The 19,556-nt window shown below is 38.3% G+C and overlaps 1 protein-coding gene across 3 annotated transcripts in view; it reads right to left on the minus strand.

Annotated features, from left to right (window-relative positions):
* Positions 1–19,556, minus strand: part of NBAS (NBAS subunit of NRZ tethering complex) — a 452,886-nt gene that overhangs the window by 366,326 nt on the left and 67,004 nt on the right. For all 3 annotated transcript variants that reach the window (XM_049903481.1, XM_049903480.1, XM_049903479.1), the window contains exon 10: positions 747–885. In XM_049903481.1, coding sequence (XP_049759438.1) covers positions 747–885 — 139 coding nt within the window. The remainder of the gene's footprint in view (positions 1–746; positions 886–19,556) is intronic.

Consider the following 19,556-nt stretch of genomic DNA (forward strand, 5'->3'; position numbering starts at 1 on the left):
TAGAAGTGCCCCATAGGGTTTTCTAGCCTGTAATCTTTACAGCAGGTCTTTCTTCTGTGGAGCCGCGGAGTGGGTTCAAACCACTAACCTTTCAGTTAGTAGTTGAGCACTTAACGATTGTACCACCAAAAATAAAAACCTAAACCCATTGCTGTCAAGTCAATTCTGACACCTTAATGTTTAAATAAGTTTCTGTAAATAAAGGGACTACTGCTAGGTAGTTTGTTTTCTAATATCTTGAAATATAGTTATTAAAAACTGAGACTAAGATAAATACAACATGCTGTTGTAAATTTGATAGTTACAAGAAGTACAAGTAGTCCCCAACATACGACATAATTGAGTTAAAACGAACTACACTTATGGTCGTCTGGTTATTTATTTTTTGTACATCTTATCATTAGTAATAATATGTACTACATACAACGGTGCAGTGCAATTTGCTGATTTTATCATCTTAGATGTTCACTCGCAGATGTTCAATGTCACAATTAGTGTTCAAAACACTGCCATATAAGAGGTAATAATAAAAACTAAAAACAAAAAAACACGGATTTGACTTACGTCAGAACCAACTCATGATGGAGTCATCAGAATGGAACCCTGTCGTAAGTCAGGAGCTACCTGTATTAAAATTTGACTAGCATTAATGCACTTTCCTCTTTTAAAACAAATTATTTCCTTCTCCACATCTTACAAAGTATTTATTTTTTGTTTGAGTTGTGTTAGTAAAGTGAAATGCTTACCACAACGACTCTATCTCCACTACTGGTGACCTGCTTATAATAAGGTGATCCTGAAAGAACTCTCCAGGCAGAAAGGCCACAGCTAGAAGCTTTTGATAGGCCCGCTTCAGCATTTTCACATCCACCAACCAGTAAAAGTCTAAAAAGGAAAGGAACTGGTAAATTACAAATATGAACATGACACCAAAACAAAGAAAGGAGAAACATTCACCTTCAGAAAGAAAGCTAAACTAAAATCACTACATACTAAACATAGAAGGTAAATATTTCAGAAGAAATCAAACAGGATACATGCCTCACATCATACACAAAAACAAATTCAAAATGGATTAACGACCTAAATGCGTAAAAAAAAAAAAACCATGAAATTCTTAGAACAAGGAGGGGCAGCGCTGTCAAGCCTAGCTTTCAACAACTTATTACCTACTATAATAACAAAAGCACAAACAGCAAAAGACAAAATAAATAAACGGGACATCAGAAAAATTAAAAACTTTTATTCATCAAAAGACTTTATCAAAATAAGAAAAAGACAAGCTATCAACTGGGAAAATATCTTTGAAAACCATATATCCAACAAGAGTCTATTAATCAAAATATAGATAAAAATTTGACAACTTAACAAAAAGACCAATAACCCAATCATAAAATGAGCAAAGGACATGAACAGACATTTCACCAAGGAGGCTATTCAAATGGTGACCAGGCACATGAAAAGATGCTCAGCATCAGTAGTCATCAGAGAGATGCAAATCTAAACCATAACGAGATACCATTTCACTTCTACTAGAATGGCTAAGAGTGAAAAAACAACAGAAGTGGTGAGGATGTAGGGAAATTAGAAATCCTTATCCATTGCTGATAGGAATGAAAAATGGTACAGCCATTGTGGGAAACAGTGCAGCAGCTTCTCAAAACAATAAAAATACAACTACCATATGACCCAGCAATTCCACTTCGAGATGTATGTCAAAGGACTTGAAAACACAGACTCAAACAGAGACTTCTACACCAATGTTCACTGCAGCACCAATCACAACAGCCAAAAGGTGGAAACAACCTAAGTGCCCATCAACGGATAAATGGATAAACAAAAGGTGGTACATTACTACTTAGCCAGTAAGAGAAATGAAGTCTTGATACATAGCACAACATGGATGGAGCTTAAAGACATCATGCTGAGTGAAATAAGTCAATTGCAAAAGGACAAATATTCTACGACCTCACTTATATAAAGAGACATGAAAAGGCAAACGTACAGAGATAAAAGTTTATTAGCTGTTACCAGGGGTGGGAGGGAGGGGGAAAAGATGGGGTAATGGTGATGGAAATATCAAATTGATTAATGATACGGTTGCACAGGGATTACTGTAATTGCTATCAATAAGTTGTACACCTGTAGAAAGTTGAACTGGCAAAAGCTGTGTGACATATATTTACTACAATAACCAAAAAAAAAAAAAGAGTAGCTGCTGAGGCTGCTATGTACAGGCAAACACTTCATGGGATTTGGTTTCTTGGTTTGGAAGTTTAAGGTCATGGCTTCATGGGCTATCCCAGTTAATTGGCCTAATAACATGTTTAGTGCCTCTCTTCCACCTCCTACTTCAATGAGTGCCTGGGGTCTTATAAGCTGGCAAGCAGCCATCCAAGGCACAATTGGTTCCCTGCAGCAACAGAGGAAGAAGGATAGTCAGGAATAGGAGGAGCGTATGGAATATGTGGCTAACTGCCTCCAAGAAAAACTGCCTCGTTTGCCATGATACCAGAAGTACTGGATAGTGCCCAGCTACCATTACTGAACATTTTGATCAAAGATTCCATAGAATATCCTGACCAAAAGAGGAAAAATACAGAACAGAATTTCAAATTTTCATGGATTCTAGACTTTCTGGAGCCATGGAGGATGGATGAACCCCTGAAACTGTTGCCTTGGGATAATCTTTAAGCCTTAAACCAAAAATATCCCTTGAAGTCATCTTAAAACTGAACATTTTAGCTTAACTCGTAAAAAAGGTCTACTTTGAGCATTATGCTCGTTTAAGTACTGTCTATATGGGATCGCTATGAGTCGGAATCGACTCGATGGCAGTGGGTTTTAGTGGGTTATATAGGATCACACTGACCACACCAACTCAAAAGATTAGATAGAAATCTTAGAGGGCAGTGAGTTTATGTTAATGAGGCAGGAACAACTCAAAAAGGAGGGTAAGAATTGTTGCACAACTCAAAGAAGATAATCAATGTCACTAAATTCTACATGTAGAAACTGCTAATTGGTGATGTTTTGTTGCATATATTCTCAACAATGACAAAATAAATTTAGAAAAAAAAATTTTAGAAGAAACTAAAAAGAAATCAGGTGGCTTTTCAGTTAGCATTTCACATTCATTTATGCAGGTATAAGGCTTAATTAAACAACTTTGAGCACCTAAAACTCAGATGGGAACTTAGGAATGAGAAAAAAATGTTTTAAGGTTGGCCGCAAAACATTTAAGAAAATATATGGATCAACATCAATAGGCTTCAATAAACAGATGTATAGCCTCACCCAGATAAGTATGTTTTAACTATAGCAGTACACTGAATGCAATGAGGGTACAATTACAATTTATAAGTTCCTTAGAATTGGCATATCACAATACTGACTCATGTTTACATGAACTAAAATTAATTTTAAACGTCATAATGAAACATCAGGAGCTCTCAATACTACAGTAGAGGTGTGTGCCCAGGGGAGTCGTCTTTAATTCTGCAACATATGTGACAGGCAAAATTAGGCCCCCACCCCAAAGCCGTCCATGTCTAAATTCCCGGAACCTGTGACTATGTTACCTTATGTGGTGTTATGGGTTGATTTGTGTTCTCCCAAAAGTGCATTAAAGTCCTAAGACCTGGTACATGTGAACGCGACCTTATTGGAAACAGATTCTCTGCAGTTAACATGAGGTCATTTTGGAGCAGCGTGGGCCCTGACTCAGTATGACTGGTGTCTTTATAAAAACGGGAGAAGAAACCCTGAGAGGCGGATGTAGAGGGAAGATGACCATGGGAAAACAGAGGCAGAGACTGGAGTGATGCGTCTACAAGACACGGAATGCCAAGGACTGTGGAAAACCACCGAAACCTACTGAATGCAAAGGAGTGAGGAAAACCATCAGGCCCGAGGAGAAGCATGGAGCAGGCTCCCCCACAGAGCACCCCAGAAGGAAACTAATACACATGGCAGAGGGGATTTAAAGTTGCAGATGCAGTTAAGGTTACAAATCAGCTGGCTTTAAAACAGAGAGTAACCTAGATTATCCAGGTGGGCCCAACGTAATCACGAGGGTTCTTAAAGGTGAAAGAGGAATGCAGGAGAGTCAGTGTCAGAATGATGCACTGTGAGAAGGACTCGGCTGCCCATTGATGGCACTGAAAATAGAGGGGGAGACACAAGCCAAGGAATTTTAGCAGCTTCTAGAAGCTGGAAATAGCAAGAAATCAGATTCTCCCCTAGAGTCTCCAGAAAGGAACAGAGCCCTGCTAACACCTGGATTTAGCCCAATAAAACCCATTACAGACGTCTGATCTCCAGAACTATAAAAAATTAAGTTTGTTTTGAGACACTAAGTTTGTGATAATTCGGTACAGCAGCAACAGGAAACTAATACACCGTGTTTCTTTCCCAGCTCCAAAAACAGGTGACCTGTCGGACTCTAATTCCAAAAACAGTTCTCGTTTGGCTACTTGCTTTGTAACATTTATTCCTCATACCAATAACCACAACAACAAAAAAAATCTCACTCTACCACATACTCTCAGATCTAAAAATTTCCATAAAATCCTTCTAGGTTCAGCCATGGAATTTAAACGAACTCTGTGTTTCAAAGTTCATAAAGTAATGTTCATATACTTTACTCACAGAAACACAACATGGGCCTTCATTCAAAGCCTTTTTCCTATTGCTTTATATATGAGGAACAAGTTTACATGACAGTAAATCACAGGCGACAAATTTTGAGAAGATGGCTTGGAGCAACCCACAAGTGTGTTTCTGCCCTAGGCAAATCCTCAGACCTACCATGTAATTGACCCAGTTCACTTTGGAGCCAAAGTCAAGCTAGTATTATCAGTATACTTGGTTAGACTATTCAATCTGCTAAAATGGTTCTTTTACACTAAAATAACTTCAAAAGTCTGTATTTTGCAGTACTTTATCTAGTGCAGATAAAAATTATTTTATTTCTTTAGATCTAACTACCAATTTACAGAAAACACAGATGTCAGAAGAACACTTTAAATAATGCTGCAGATACAATTAACAATATCTAGACAGTAAGAAACTACAGAAATAATAACCTGGTTTCTTCAAAACACACACACACACACACGCACCTGAAGCAAAAGAGCAAGCAGTGAATGAGTAAAACAAGAGAGACAGAGAGATAATGGAGGACAGATTAATGAATTAAAAGAAAACACAGTCTGGATATTTAAAGATATTGTCAAATTATTGTTAATCATTTTTAGATGGAATAAAGGTATGTTTTAGAGTTCTTATTTTTTAGAAATACACACTGAATATTTACAGATGAAATATGCTGTCTACACATTTTACTTCAAAATAATTCAGAGAACAGTGGGTGGAGAAATGGCTGGGGTACATATAAAACAAGTTGATAACTGCTGAAACTAAGTGATAGGTACAAAGAGTCATTATACTATTCTACTTTTGCACATCAAGTTTTCCATGAAGAAATTTTTTTTTCAAAAAATAAGTTGTTAGAAAAAACTTTTCTGAATAAATTGAAAGAAAACACGCAATTTTGAATGAGACTTCAGAATTTAATCACGTTTTTTCTAACATAAAATATTGATTCATTATACATCCACTAGAAAAAATCAGTAAGCAATAATTATAATAAAAATAACAACACTGCTTGATAATTCAACTAATTCCCCAAAAAGCCAGGATAGAGCGGTTTCACTGAAAAATGAAATTTCTCTTCTCAAGTACTATATACCATAACTTTAAGCAAATAATATACACCTTCTACGATTTCTTTGCCAAACATGCCCTCCTCCCTGGAGTTATTTTCATAAGCACAGTATGCTAATTTTTTTCACCGAACATGGAATTAACCTAACCAGGGACATAGAAGACTTATATGTTGAAAATTTTATAATAAAGAAACTTACAAAAATGGAAAGACATCCCGTGCTCATGGATTGGAAGACAATACAGTGAAAATGTCAATACTACCTAAAGTGATCTACAGATACAACGCAATCCCAATACAAATTCAACAACATTCTTTACTGAAATGGAAAAAGTAATGACCAACTTTGTACAGAAAGGAAAGAAACCCTGAGCAGGTAAAGCAAGATTGAAGAAAAAGAACAAAACAGGAGGCCTCACACTCCTGAATATCAAAACATACTATACAGCCACTATAATCAAAGCAGCCTGGTATGTGTTCAACAGCAGACACATAGACCAGTGGAACAGAATTGAGAACTAAAAACTAAACCCAAACATCTATGGACAACTGATTTTCGACAAGGGGTCAAAGTCCATTCAGTGGGGCAGAAACAGTCTCTTTAAGAAATGGTGCTTGCAAAACTGTATTTTCACTTGCAGAAAAAATTAAACAGGACCCATATACAAAAATTAACTCAAAATTGATCAAAGGACTAAATGTTAAACCCAAAATCATAAAATTCCTGGAAGAAAACATAGGGGGAAACCTACGGGACCTAATCTTTCATAAAAATAGGATTACAAACACTACAACAAATCCATGAATAGAAGACAAAACAGATAAATAGGATCTCATAAAAATTATAAACCTATGCTCATTAAAACACTTTATTAAAAGTATAAATAGACAACCCATAGACTGGGAAAAAAATCTTTGGAAATGACTTATCTGATAAGGGTCTAATCTCTGAAATCTATAGAACTGTAATAACTCAACAACAAAAAGACAAACAACCCAATCACAAAATGGGCAAAGGACATGAACAGAATCTTCACCAATGAGGACATCCAAGTAGCCAACAAACATATGAAAAGATATTCACGATTATTAGCCATCAAAAACTAAAACATCCATTGTGGTCGAGTCAATTCCAACTCACAGCGACTGTACAGGACAGAGTAGAACTGCACCATAGGATTTCCATGGACTCGCTGGTGGGTTTGAACTGCAGACCTTTTGGTTAGCAGCCAAGCTCTTAACCACTGTGCCACCAGGGCTCCCATTAGCCATGAGACAGACTGCAAGTCAAAAACTACAATAAGATACCATCTTACCTTGATTAAAATGTCACTGATTTTAAAAAAAGGTAACAACAAATGTTGGTGAGTACGTAGGGAGATTGGAAACCTTATGTATTGCTGATGGAACTGTAAAACTGTACAACCACTATGGAAAATGGTATGGAGCTTCCTTAAAAAACTAGAAATAAAACTTCCCTATGATCCAGCAATCTCACTCCTAGGTACACACTAGAGATCTAAAAATAATGACACAAATAGACATGTGAATACCTACATTCATTGCTGTTTTATTCACAATAACAAATAAATGCAAACAGCCTAAATGCCCATGAAGGAATGAATGGATAAGCAAGCTGTGGTATATACATGCAATGGAATACTACACAACCATAAAGAACAGTGACGAGTCCCTGAAACATTATAACATGGATGTACATGTAATGCTAAGTGAAATAAGTCAAGCATATATGGACAAATATCGAATGATCCCTCTTTTATATAAAAACAAGACAGATAAATATAGACTAGAGAGACATTTTTTTTTTTTTTTAGAGAGACCAGTGTTCACTGGTGGTTACCAAGGACAGTAGGGAGGAGGGGAAAGCATGCTTTAGATCATAGCGACTTGTTATTTTTGGTGATGGGAAAAGTGGCACCAAATGTGGATACAGTGAGCACATCACAACCAAAGTAGAAATGCTTGAGCACATATGGATGGGTGCAGACACAATTAAAGAGAATGCTGACAAATTGTGACAAATGTAACTAATATCAATGAACAATTTGTGTGGAAATTGTCAAATGGGAACCTAACTTCCTGTGAAAACTTCCACAAGAAACACACACACACACAAAAGCCAATGCTTCTTAAACCAATCTATAAATTGAATGCAATTTCAACTAAAATCCCAACAGAGTTTTTCATACAACTAAACAAACTGATTTAATGAAACTAGACAAACATAAAACTCACATGGGAGAGAAGAGTTCTAAGAAGAGTCAACTTAATTCACAATGACTAGCCTTTCCCCTTGAGTTGGGCTTTGTGCATCTTGGTCTGTAAATTCTTTCCTACCATGGTGTCATTAAGACATTCTCCTTCGAATATGACAAAATTAAAACCTTCTATCCGTAAAATGAAAAGACAAATCACACAGTGAGTTATTTATAACACATAAAACTAACACAGTATTAGAAGACAAATTCTATAAAGATTTTCCACAAACCAGTCCAAAAGAAAAATGGATAAACAATAAGCAATGGTAAGCTACAAAGGGGGAAATCCAAATGCCAATAATGCCGATTAAAACAACACAGATCTACACAAACAGCCCTCTGATACGCTCGTTATTTTTTTGTTAGCTTCCGTCAGTCCTCAGTCGACTGCAACTCACGTGACCCCCTGTGTGTCAGAGTACAACTGCGCTCCACAGGGTTTTCAATGACTGATTTTTCAGAAGTAGATCACCAGGCCTTTCTTCTAAGATGCATTTGGGTGGATTCAAACCTCTAAACTTTTGCTTGGAGGCTGAGGGCTTAACTGTACCACCTGGAGACTTCTGGGAATGCTTAGGGACACAACAACTCATAAACTGTTAATATTGCAAATTGGAATAATCATTTTGGAGAGCAGTATGACAACATCTAATAAATGCACACGCTCAACAACTCTACAAACACTGTTCTAAGGAAATCCTAGAAAAATTCTTGCAAAAGTATATAAGTCTCTTGGTAAAAGAATATTTCATGCAGCACTATGTATAACATTGAAAAATTGGAAAGATTTTATATATCTGTATATCTATGTGCATGCATGTATACATAACATACATACCTTTAAGATCAAAAAAATGTTAATTCTGAACAATGGGCACTTATGGTGCTTATTACATCATTCTCTGTACTTCTCTCTCTCTCTCTCTCTTTTATTTACTTCAAAAGAATGGCATATAGTATTCCAAATTATATACATATATGTTTCCAGTTAATAAAGTCCAGGAGAAAATATTCAGTGAATTGGCTTTCACATTTTGCATCAACCTACAAGTCCACTCAAATACTGAAAGGAAATAAGCATGTAATTTGTTTTGTGACATTTTGAGGTTGTTTATACATTAATGATTATATTTCAAACTCTGCAATTTTCTACTGAAAAAATTGTTAGATTTTTACAGAAATTAGGTCATAGATAATACTTCAGAAAATAATTTAACCCAGAATTATATTTTATAAGCAAATGTTTCTAAACTCTTTTGTAAAGACATCAATATAATTTCTATAGCCCACCCCCAAAAAACACATGATGTATGGGAGTTAACAAAACTTCACTTCTCCTTAACAAAAAAAGAGAGACAAACAGGGTGACAGAGACAGAGATATTTTCTTTTTGACTAATTGTCAACCACAAATTTTGTGGAAAAGAGCAGAAAAATCATGAGCCTAGAAAAGAGTATCAGGTTCAAATTCTACTTTTGCACCAAAGTAACTATTGTAATATTGAAAAAACAGCATTTGCTTCTGTATTCTATATTTACTAAGCAAAAACTGTGGACAAAGCAATAAGAAGCACAGTCAACTATAAGCGAAACTAACCAAACCAAATCCACCGCCATCCAGTTGACTCTGACTCATGGCAACCCCACAAATGAAAAGACAAGTAAATACAAGACCATTAATGTACAGGACCTCTTCAATGACACATGAGATAGGTACAAAAACAGCACAAGATACAGATCAACTGCACAAAGAGGGGAGAAGGTTTCACTGACTTGTTGTTGTTAGGGGTCGTCCAGTCAGCTCCATCTCACAGTGACCATATGAACAACAGAACAAAACTCTACCTGGTCCTGTGCCATCCTCATAATCATTGCTATTTTTTGAGCCCATTGTTGTAGCCACTATGTCAGCCCTTCTCGTTGAGTCTATTCCTCTTTTTGCTAACCTTCCACTGTTATCAAGCATGATATCCTTTTCCACAAAATGGTCCCTCCTAACAACCTGCCCAAAGTACATGAGACAAAGTCTCACCATTCTCTCTTCTAAGGAATATTCTGGCTGTACTTCTTCCAAAACAGGTTTTTTGTTCTTCTGATAGCCCATGGTATATTCAAAATTCTTCACCAACACCATAATTCAAAGGCATCAGTTCTTCTGTCTTCCTTATTCATTGTCCAGCTTTCAAACAAATATGAGGCAACTGAAAATACCATAGCTTGGGTCAGGTGCACCTTAGCCCTCAAAGTGATATATTTGCTTTTTATCAATTTAAAGAGTTCTTTTGCAGCAGATTTGCCCAATGAAATACATCGTTTGCTTTCTTCACTGTTGCTTCCATGAGTGTTGCTCATGGATACACATAAAATGAAATCCTTGACAACTTCAATCTTTTTCTTCGTTTATCATGATGTTGTTCATTGGTCCAGTTGTGAGAATTTTTGTTTTCTCTGTGTTAAGGCATATTAGATACTGAAGGCTGTAGTTTTTGATCTTCATCAGTGTTTCAAATCCTCTTTGCTTTCAGCAAGCAAGGTTTTATCATCTGCATATTGCAGGTTATTAATGAGTCTTCCTCCAATCCTCATGCTGTCTTTTTCTTTTTTCTTTAAATCCAGTTTCTTGGCTATTTGCTCTGCATACAGATTAAACAAGTACAGTGAAAGGATACACACACCATTCACAATTTTAAAGCACGCAGTATCCCCTTGTTCTGTTTAAACAACTGCCTCTTGGTTTGTGTACAGGTTCCACATAAGCACAAGTGTTCTGGAATTCCTGTTCTTCATGATGTTATCCATAATTTGTTAAGATCTACACAGTCGAATGCCTTTGCATAGTCAATACAACTCAGGTAAACATCTTTCTGGTATTCTCCAGAAAAGAACAGGTTTAAAGGATAAACCTTTCTCCCAAAGTAACACCACCAAAAGGTTTACTTTTTAAACAATTTTCCAGGCAGATAAAGTGGTTGTGAAGAACATTCTAGCCCAAGGAAAGAGCACGTACAAAAGCACAAAGATGAATGTCCTCATGGTGTGTTCAGAAGAACTATAAGAAACGCAGAGCTTCTTGCCTATAAATGGCAAGCAGGAAGTCACAGGGCAGAAATTCAATACAGGGCTTGTAGCCAAGTCTTCCAGGTTCAATTATGGCTGAGAAAGCAACACCAGAACAGACCTGAATTTTTAAAAATTGAGTAAACCAGAACCATAATCAGAATCGGAAAAGTTATGGCTTGAAGCCCTTGTTGATGCTATTATGTGTCGCTGAGTCAGTTCCAATTCACAGCAACCATATGCACAACACAGTACTGCGCTATCCTCACAATCGTTGCTATATTAGAACACATTGTTGCAGCCATTGTGTGAATCCATCTCGTTGAGGGTCTTTCTCGTTTTTCCTGACCCTCGACTTTACCAAGCATAATGTCCTTCTCCAGGGACTGGACCCTCCTTAGAACATGTCCAAGTGAGTGAGTTGAAGTCTTACTTCTATGGAGCATTCTGGCTGTACTTCTTCCAGGACTGATTTGTTCCTCCTGGAATTTCATGGTATGTTCAATATTCTTTGTCAACACCATAATTCGAAGGCATCAATACTTCCTCCATCTTTTTTATTCATTGTCCAGCTTTCATACGCATATGAGATAACTAAAAACACCATGGCTTGGGAAAGGTGCACCTTAGTCCTCAAAATGACATCTTTGCTTTTTAACATTTTCCACACTTTAACACTTTAAATCTTCCTCTTACTAAACAAGGGAATGCATGTGTTTCATAGCAACCAAATCTCCTGCCCATCAGATTTTGCGCAGTCAGAAACAGCGATGTCCCACTCAAAGACAGCAGCCAACCATGCCACTATGAATATGTGTCACTCTCTTCAGTCCTGGCATTAATCCAGTCTCAAGCATCAGGTTCCTGAAAGGGCTCACTATGCCTCTTCCGACTATCCCATCTCAGGGCATCAACCCATCATTGTTCTTGTTCCAGCCATGGTTCCAGAACGCCCATATTTTAAAAATTAGGGTCAGAGGCGGAGCCAAGATGGCGGACTAGGCAGACGCTGCCTCGGATCCCTCTTACAACAAAGACACGGAAAAACAAGTGAATCGATCACATACATAACAATCTACGAACCCTGAACAACAAACACAGATTTAGAGATGGAGAACGAACTAATACGGGGAAGCAGCGATTGTTTCCAGAGCCTGGAGCCAGCGTACCACTCAGGTACGGCACAAGCACAGAGAGCTGCTCCACCCCCCTGTACTAACCCCGGGAGAGGGACCAGCCAGTTCCACGGGCGGCATGGGACGCAGCCGGTAGGAGAAGTCCCCGGGAGGCAGTGACTGGTCTTGGAGCAGAAAGAGCAGCGTCCGAGCCGGGGAACCGTCCCGCAGGGATATGGACTGGACGCAGGTACGGCATAAACACGGAGAGTTGCTCCACCCCCCTGAACTAACCCCGGGAAGGGGACCAGCCGGGTCGCGCGGGCGGCGTGGGACTCAGCCGGTAGGAGAAGTCCCCGGGAGACAGCGACTGGTATTGGAGCGGGGAGAACAGCGTCCCAGCCAGGACACTCGGTCACGGCACAAGCACGGGGAGCTGCTCCACCCATCTGAACTAACCCCGGGAGGAGGCCCAACTGGTTCTCGGAGGCAGCACGGCCACGCGGCTGGAGGGACGAGAAGTCCCCGGGAGGCAGCGACTGATTTTGGAGTCGAGAGTGCACCGTCCCAGTAGGGGAGCCTTGACGCTGGGTGTGGGGCTGGAAGCGGAGGATCTGACCGTGACTCCAGCGGGCCAGACCCCCGGGGGCAATCTCCACACAGCCAGCACACATAGGCGACGCGCCCGCAGGAATTTCAGATATAATAGTCATTCCAAGCAAGACAAGCAACTCTGGCTATATTCTGAGGTGCTACTCACCTATCTCTCTGTTCCCTCCCCCACCCTCCCCAGGCGGCTTCATTAACATCTGAATAGCCTGAACCAGAGGGAGAACTCTGATAGGCATCTGACTGCATTTTTTTTTAGCGGATTTTCTAGAAAAACTAGTTTCCCAGTGATGGCTCGGAGACAACAATCCATATCAAACCACTTAAAGAAGCAGACCATGACAGCTTCTCCAACCCCCCAAACAAAAGAATCAAAATCTTTCCCAAATGAAGATACAATCTTGGAATTATCAGATACAGAATATAAAAAACTAATTTACAGAATGCTTAATGATATCACAAATGAAATTAGGATAACTGCAGAAAAAGCCAAGGAACACACTGATAAAACTGTTGAAGAACTCAAAAAGATTATTCAAGAACATACTGAAAAAATTAATAAGTTGCAAGAATCCATAGAGAGACAACATGTAGAAATCCAAAAGATTAACAATAACAGAATTAGACAACGCAATAGGAAGTCAGAGGAGCAGACTCGAGCAATTAGAATGCAGACTGGGACATCTGGAGGACCAGGGAATCAACACCAACATAGCTGAAAAAAAATCAGATAAAAGAATTAAAAAAAATGAAGAAACCCTAAGAATTATGTGGGACTCTATCAAGAAGGATAACCTGCAGGTGATTGGAGTCCCAGAACAGGGAGGGGGGACAGAAAACACAGAGAAAATAGTTGAAGAACTCCTGACACAAAACTTCCCTGACATCATGAAAGACGAAAGGATATCTATCCAAGATGCTCATCGAACCCCATTTAAGATTGATCCAAAAAGAAAAACACCAAGACATATTATCATCAAACTTGCCAAAACCAAAGATAAACAGAAAATTTTAAAAGCAGCCAGGGAGAAAAGAAAGGTTTCCTTCAAGGGAGAATCAATAAGAATATGTTCTGACTACTCAGCAGAAACCATGCAAGCAAGAAGGGAATGGGACGACATATACAGAACACTGAAGGAGAAAAACTGCCAGCCAAGGATCATATATCCAGCAAAACTCTCTCTGAAATATGAAGGTGAAATTAAGATATTTACAGACAAACACAAGTTTAGAGAATTTGCAAAAACCAAACCAAAGCTACAAGAAATACTAAAGAATATTGTTTGGTCAGAGAACCAATAATATCAGATATCAGCACAACACAAGGTCACAAAACAGAACGTCCTGATATCAACTCAAATAGGGAAATCACAAAAACAAACAAATTAAGATTAATTAAAAAAAAAAAATACACATAACAGGGAATCATGGAAGTCAATAGGTAAAAGATCACAATAATCAAAAAGAGGGACTAAATACACGAGGCATTGAACTGCCATATGGAGAGTGATGCAAGGCGATATAGAACAATACAAGTTAGGTTTTTACTTACAAAAATAGGGGTAAATAATAAGGTAACCACAAAAAGGTATAACAACTCTATAACTCAAGATAAAAACCAAGAAAAACGTAACGACTCAACTAACATAAAGTCAAGCACTATGAAAATGAGGATCTCACAATTTACTAAGAAAAACGCCTCAGCACAAAAAAGTATGTGGAAAAATGAAATTGTCAACAACACACATAAAAAGGCATCAAAATGACAGCACTAAAAACTTATTTATCTATAATTACCCTGAATGTAAATGGACTAAATGCACCAATAAAGAGACAGAGAGTCACAGACTGGATAAGGAAACACGATCCAACTATATGCTGCCTACAAGAGACACACCTTAGACTTAGAGACACAAACAAACTAAAACTCAAAGGATGGAAAAAAGTATATCAAGCAAACAATAAGCAAAAAAGAAGAGGAGTAGCAATATTAATTTCTGATAAAATAGACTTTAGACTTAAATCCACCACAAAGGATAAAGAAGGACACTATATAATGATAAAAGGGACAATTGATCAGGAAGACATAACCATATTAAATATTTATGCACCCAATGACAGGGCTGCAAGATACATAAATCAAATTTTAACAGAATTGAAAAGCGAGATAGATACCTCCACAATTATAGTAGGAGACTTCAACACACCACTTTCGGAGAAGGACAGGACATCCAGTAAGAAGCTCAACAGAGACACGGAAGATCTAATTACAACAATCAACCAACTTGACCTCATTGACTTATACAGAACTCTCCACCCAACTGCTGCAAATTATACTTTTTTTTCTAGCGCACATGGAACATTCTCTAGAATAGACCACATATTAGGTCATAAAACAAACCTTTGCAGAGTCCAAAACATCGAAATATTACAAAGCATCTTCTCAGACCACAAGGCAATAAAACTAGAGATCAATAACAGAAAAACTAGGGAAAAGAAATCAAATACTTGGAAAATGAACAATACCCTCCTGAAAAAAGACTGGGTTATAGAAGACATCAAGGAGGGAATAAGGAAATTCATAGAAAGCAACGAGAATGAAAATACTTCCTATCAAAACCTCTGGGACACAGCAAAAGCAGCGCTCAGAGGTCAATTTATGTCAATAAATGCACACATACAAAAAGAAGAAAGAGCCAAAATCAGAGAACTGTCCCTACAACTTGAACAAATACAAAGTGAGCAACAAAAGAATCCCTCAGGCACCAGAAGAAAACAAATAATAAAAATTAGAGCTGAACTAAATGAATTAGAGAACAGAAAAACAATTGAAAGAATTAACAAAGCCAAAAGCTGGTTCTTTGAAAAAATTAACAAAATTCATAAACCATTGGCCAGACTGACTAAAGAAATACAGGAAAGGAAACAAATAACCCGAATAAGAAATGAGAAGGACCACATCACAACAGAACCAAATGAAATTAAAAGAATCATTTCAGATTATTATGAAAAATTGTACTCTAACAAATTTGAAAACCTAGAAGAAATGGATGAATTCCTGGAAAAACACTACCTACCTAAACTAACACATTCAGAAGTACAACAACTAAATAGACCCATAACAAAAAAAGAGATTGAAACGGTAATCAAAAAACTCCCAACAAAAAAAAGCCCTGGCCCGGACGGCTTCACTGCAGAGTTCTACCAAACTTTCAGAGAAGAGTTAACACCACTACTACTAAAGGTATTCCAAAGCATAGAAAATGACGGAATACTACCCAACTCATTCTATGAAGCCACCATCTCCCTGATACCAAAACCAGGTAAAGACGTTACAAAAAAAGAAAATTATAGACCTATATCCCTCATGAACATTGATGCAAAAAACCTCAACAAAATTCTAGCCAATAGACTCCAACAACACATCAAAAAAATAATTCACCCTGATCAAGTGGGATTTATACCAGGTAGGCAAGGCTGGTTTAATATCAGAAAAACCATTAATGTAATCCATCACATAAATAAGACAAAAACCAAATGATCTTATCAACTGATGCAGAAAAGGCATTTGACAAAGTCCAACACCCATTCATGATAAAAACTCTTACCAAAATAGGAATTGAAGGAAAATTCCTCAACATAATAAAGGGCATCTATGCAAAGCCAACAGCCAATATCACTCTAAATGGAGAGAACCTGAAAGCATTTCCCTTGAGAACGGGAACCAGACAAGGATGCCCTTTATCACCGCTCTTATTCAACATCGTGTTGGAAGTCTTAGCCAGGGCAATTAGGCTAGACAAAGAAATAAAAGGTATCCGGATTGGCAAGGAAGAAGTAAAGTTATCACTATTTGCAGATGACATGATTATATACACAGAAAACCCTAAGGAATCCTCCCGAAAACTACTGAAACTAATAGAAGAGTTTGGCAGAGCCTCAGGTTATAAAATAAACATACAAAAATCACTTGGATTCCTCTACATCAACAAAAAGAACACCGAAGAGGAAATAACCAAATCAATACCATTCACAGTAGCCCCCAAGAAGGTAAGATACTTAGGAATAAATCTTACCAAGGATGTAAAAGACCTATACAAAGAAAACTACAAAGCTCTACTACAAGAAATTCAAAAGGACATGCTTAAGTGGAAAAACATACCCTGCTCATGGATAGGAAGACTTAACATAGTAAAAATGTCTATTCTACCAAAAGCCATCTATACATTTAACGCACTTCCGATCCAAATTCCAATGTCATATTTTAAGGGGATAGAGAAACAAATCACCAATTCCATATGGAAGGGAAAGAAGCCCCGGATAAGCAAAGTACTACTGAAAAAGAAGAAGAAAGTGGGAGGCCTCACCTTACCTGACTTCAGAACCTATTATACAGCCACAGTAGTCAAAACAGCCTGGTATTGGTACAACAACAGACACATAGACCAATGGAACAGAATTGAGAACCCAGACATAGATCCATCCACGTATGAGCAGCTGATATTTGACAAAGGACCAGTGTCAATTAACTGGGGAAAAGATAGCCTTTTTAACAAATGGTGCTGGCATAACTGGATATCCATTTGCAAAAAAATGAAACAGGACCCATACCTCACACCATGCACAAAAACTAACTCCAAGTGGATCAAAGACCTAAACATAAAGACTAAAACGATAAAGATCATGGAAGAAAAAATTGGGACAACCCTAGGAGCCCTAAGACAAGGTATAAACAGAATACAAAACATTACCAAAAATGATGAAGAGAAACCCGATAACTGGGAGCTCCTAAAAATCAAACACCTATGCTCATCTAAAGACTTCACCAAAAGAGTAAAAAGACCACCTACAGATTGGGAAAGAATTTTCACCTATGACATCTCCGACCAGCGCCTGATCTCTAAAATCTACATGATTCTGTCAAAACTCAACCACAAAAAGACAAACAACCCAATCAAGAAGTGGGCAAAGGATATGAACACACATTTCACTAAAGAAGATATTCAGGCAGCCAACAGATACATGAGAAAATGCTCTCGATCATTAGCCATTAGGGAAATGCAAATTAAAACTACGATGAGATTCCATCTCACACCAGCAAGGCTGGCATTAATCCAAAAAACACAAAATAATAAATGTTGGAGAGGCTGCGGAGAGATTGGAACTCTCATACACTGCTGGTGGGATTGTAAAATGGTACAACCACTTTGGAAATCTATCTGGCGTTATCTTAAACAGTTAGAAATAGAACTACCATACAACCCAGAAATCCCACTCCTAGGAATATACCCTAGAGATACAAGAGCCTTCATACAAACAGATATATGCACACCCATGTTTATTGCAGCTCTGTTTACAATAGCAAAAAGTTGGAAGCAACCAAGGTTTCCGTCAACAGATGAATGGGTAAATAAATTGTGGTATATTCACACAATGGAATACTACGCATCGATAAAGAACAGTGACAAATCTGTGAAACATTTCATAACATGGAGGAACCTGGAAGGCATTATGCTGAGCGAAATTAGTCAGAGGCAAAAGGACAAATATTGTATAAGACCACTATTATAAGATCTTGAGAAATAGTAAACCTGAGAAGAACACATACTTTTGTGGTTACGAGGGGGGGAGGGAGGGAGGGTGGGAGAGGGTTTTTTATTGATTAATCAGTAGATAAGAACTGCTTTAGGTGAAGGGAGAGACAACACTCAATACATGGAAGGTCAGCTCAATTGGACTGGACCAAAAGCAAAGAAGTTTCCGGGATAAAATGAATGCTTCAAAGGTCAGCGGAGCAAGCGCGGGGGTCTGGGGAACATGGTTTGAGGGGACTTCTAAGTCAATTGGCAAAATAATTCTATTATGAAATCATTCTGCATCCCACTTTGAAATGTGGCGTCTGGGGTCTTAAATGCTAACAAGCGGCCATCTAAGATGCAGCAATTTGTCTCAACCCATCTGCAGCAAAGGAAAATGAAGAACACCAAGGCCACACGACAACTAAGAGCCCAAGAGACAGAAAGGGCCACATGAACCAGAGACCTACATCATCCTGAGACCAGAAGAACTAGTTGGTGCCCGGCCACAATCGATGACTGCCCTGACAGGGAGCACAGCAGAGGACCCCTGAGGGAGCAGGAGATCAGTGGGATACAGACCCCAAATTCTCATAAAAAGACCAAACTTAATGGTCTGACTGAGACTGGAGGAATCCCGGCGGCCATGCTCCCCAGACCTTCTGTTGACACAGGACAGGAACCATCCCCGAAGACAACTCATCAGAAATGAAAGGGACTGGTCAGCGGGTGGGAGAGAGACACTGATGAAGAGTGAGCTAATTGTATCAGGTGGACACTTGAGATTGTGTCGGCAACTCTTGTCTGGAGGGGGGATGGGAAGATACAGAGAGAGGGAAGCAGGCAAAATTGTCAAGAAAGGAGAGACTGAAAGGGCTGACTCAAGAGGGGGAGAGCAAGTGGGGGTAGGGAGTGAGATGTATGTAAACTTATATGTGACAGACTGATTGGATTTGTAAACGTTCGCTTGAAGCTTAATAAAAGTTATTAAAAAAAAAAAAATTAGGGTCTGTCCCAGTTTTACTTCTTGGTCATGGCTGAGTCAAACTGAACAGGTTTAAAGCCCTAGTTCAAAGGGTCATTAACAATAGAAAACAGTTAATCTTTCCCATTTCCTGGACACTTTATCACATTCTACCTTCTATAACAGATAACCTCCATTACTAGAGTTTGAAAGATTTGAGCACAGAGAC

This window comes from Elephas maximus, chromosome 12 (genome assembly GCF_024166365.1).
Source record: "Elephas maximus indicus isolate mEleMax1 chromosome 12, mEleMax1 primary haplotype, whole genome shotgun sequence".
NCBI lineage: Eukaryota > Metazoa > Chordata > Mammalia > Proboscidea > Elephantidae > Elephas > Elephas maximus.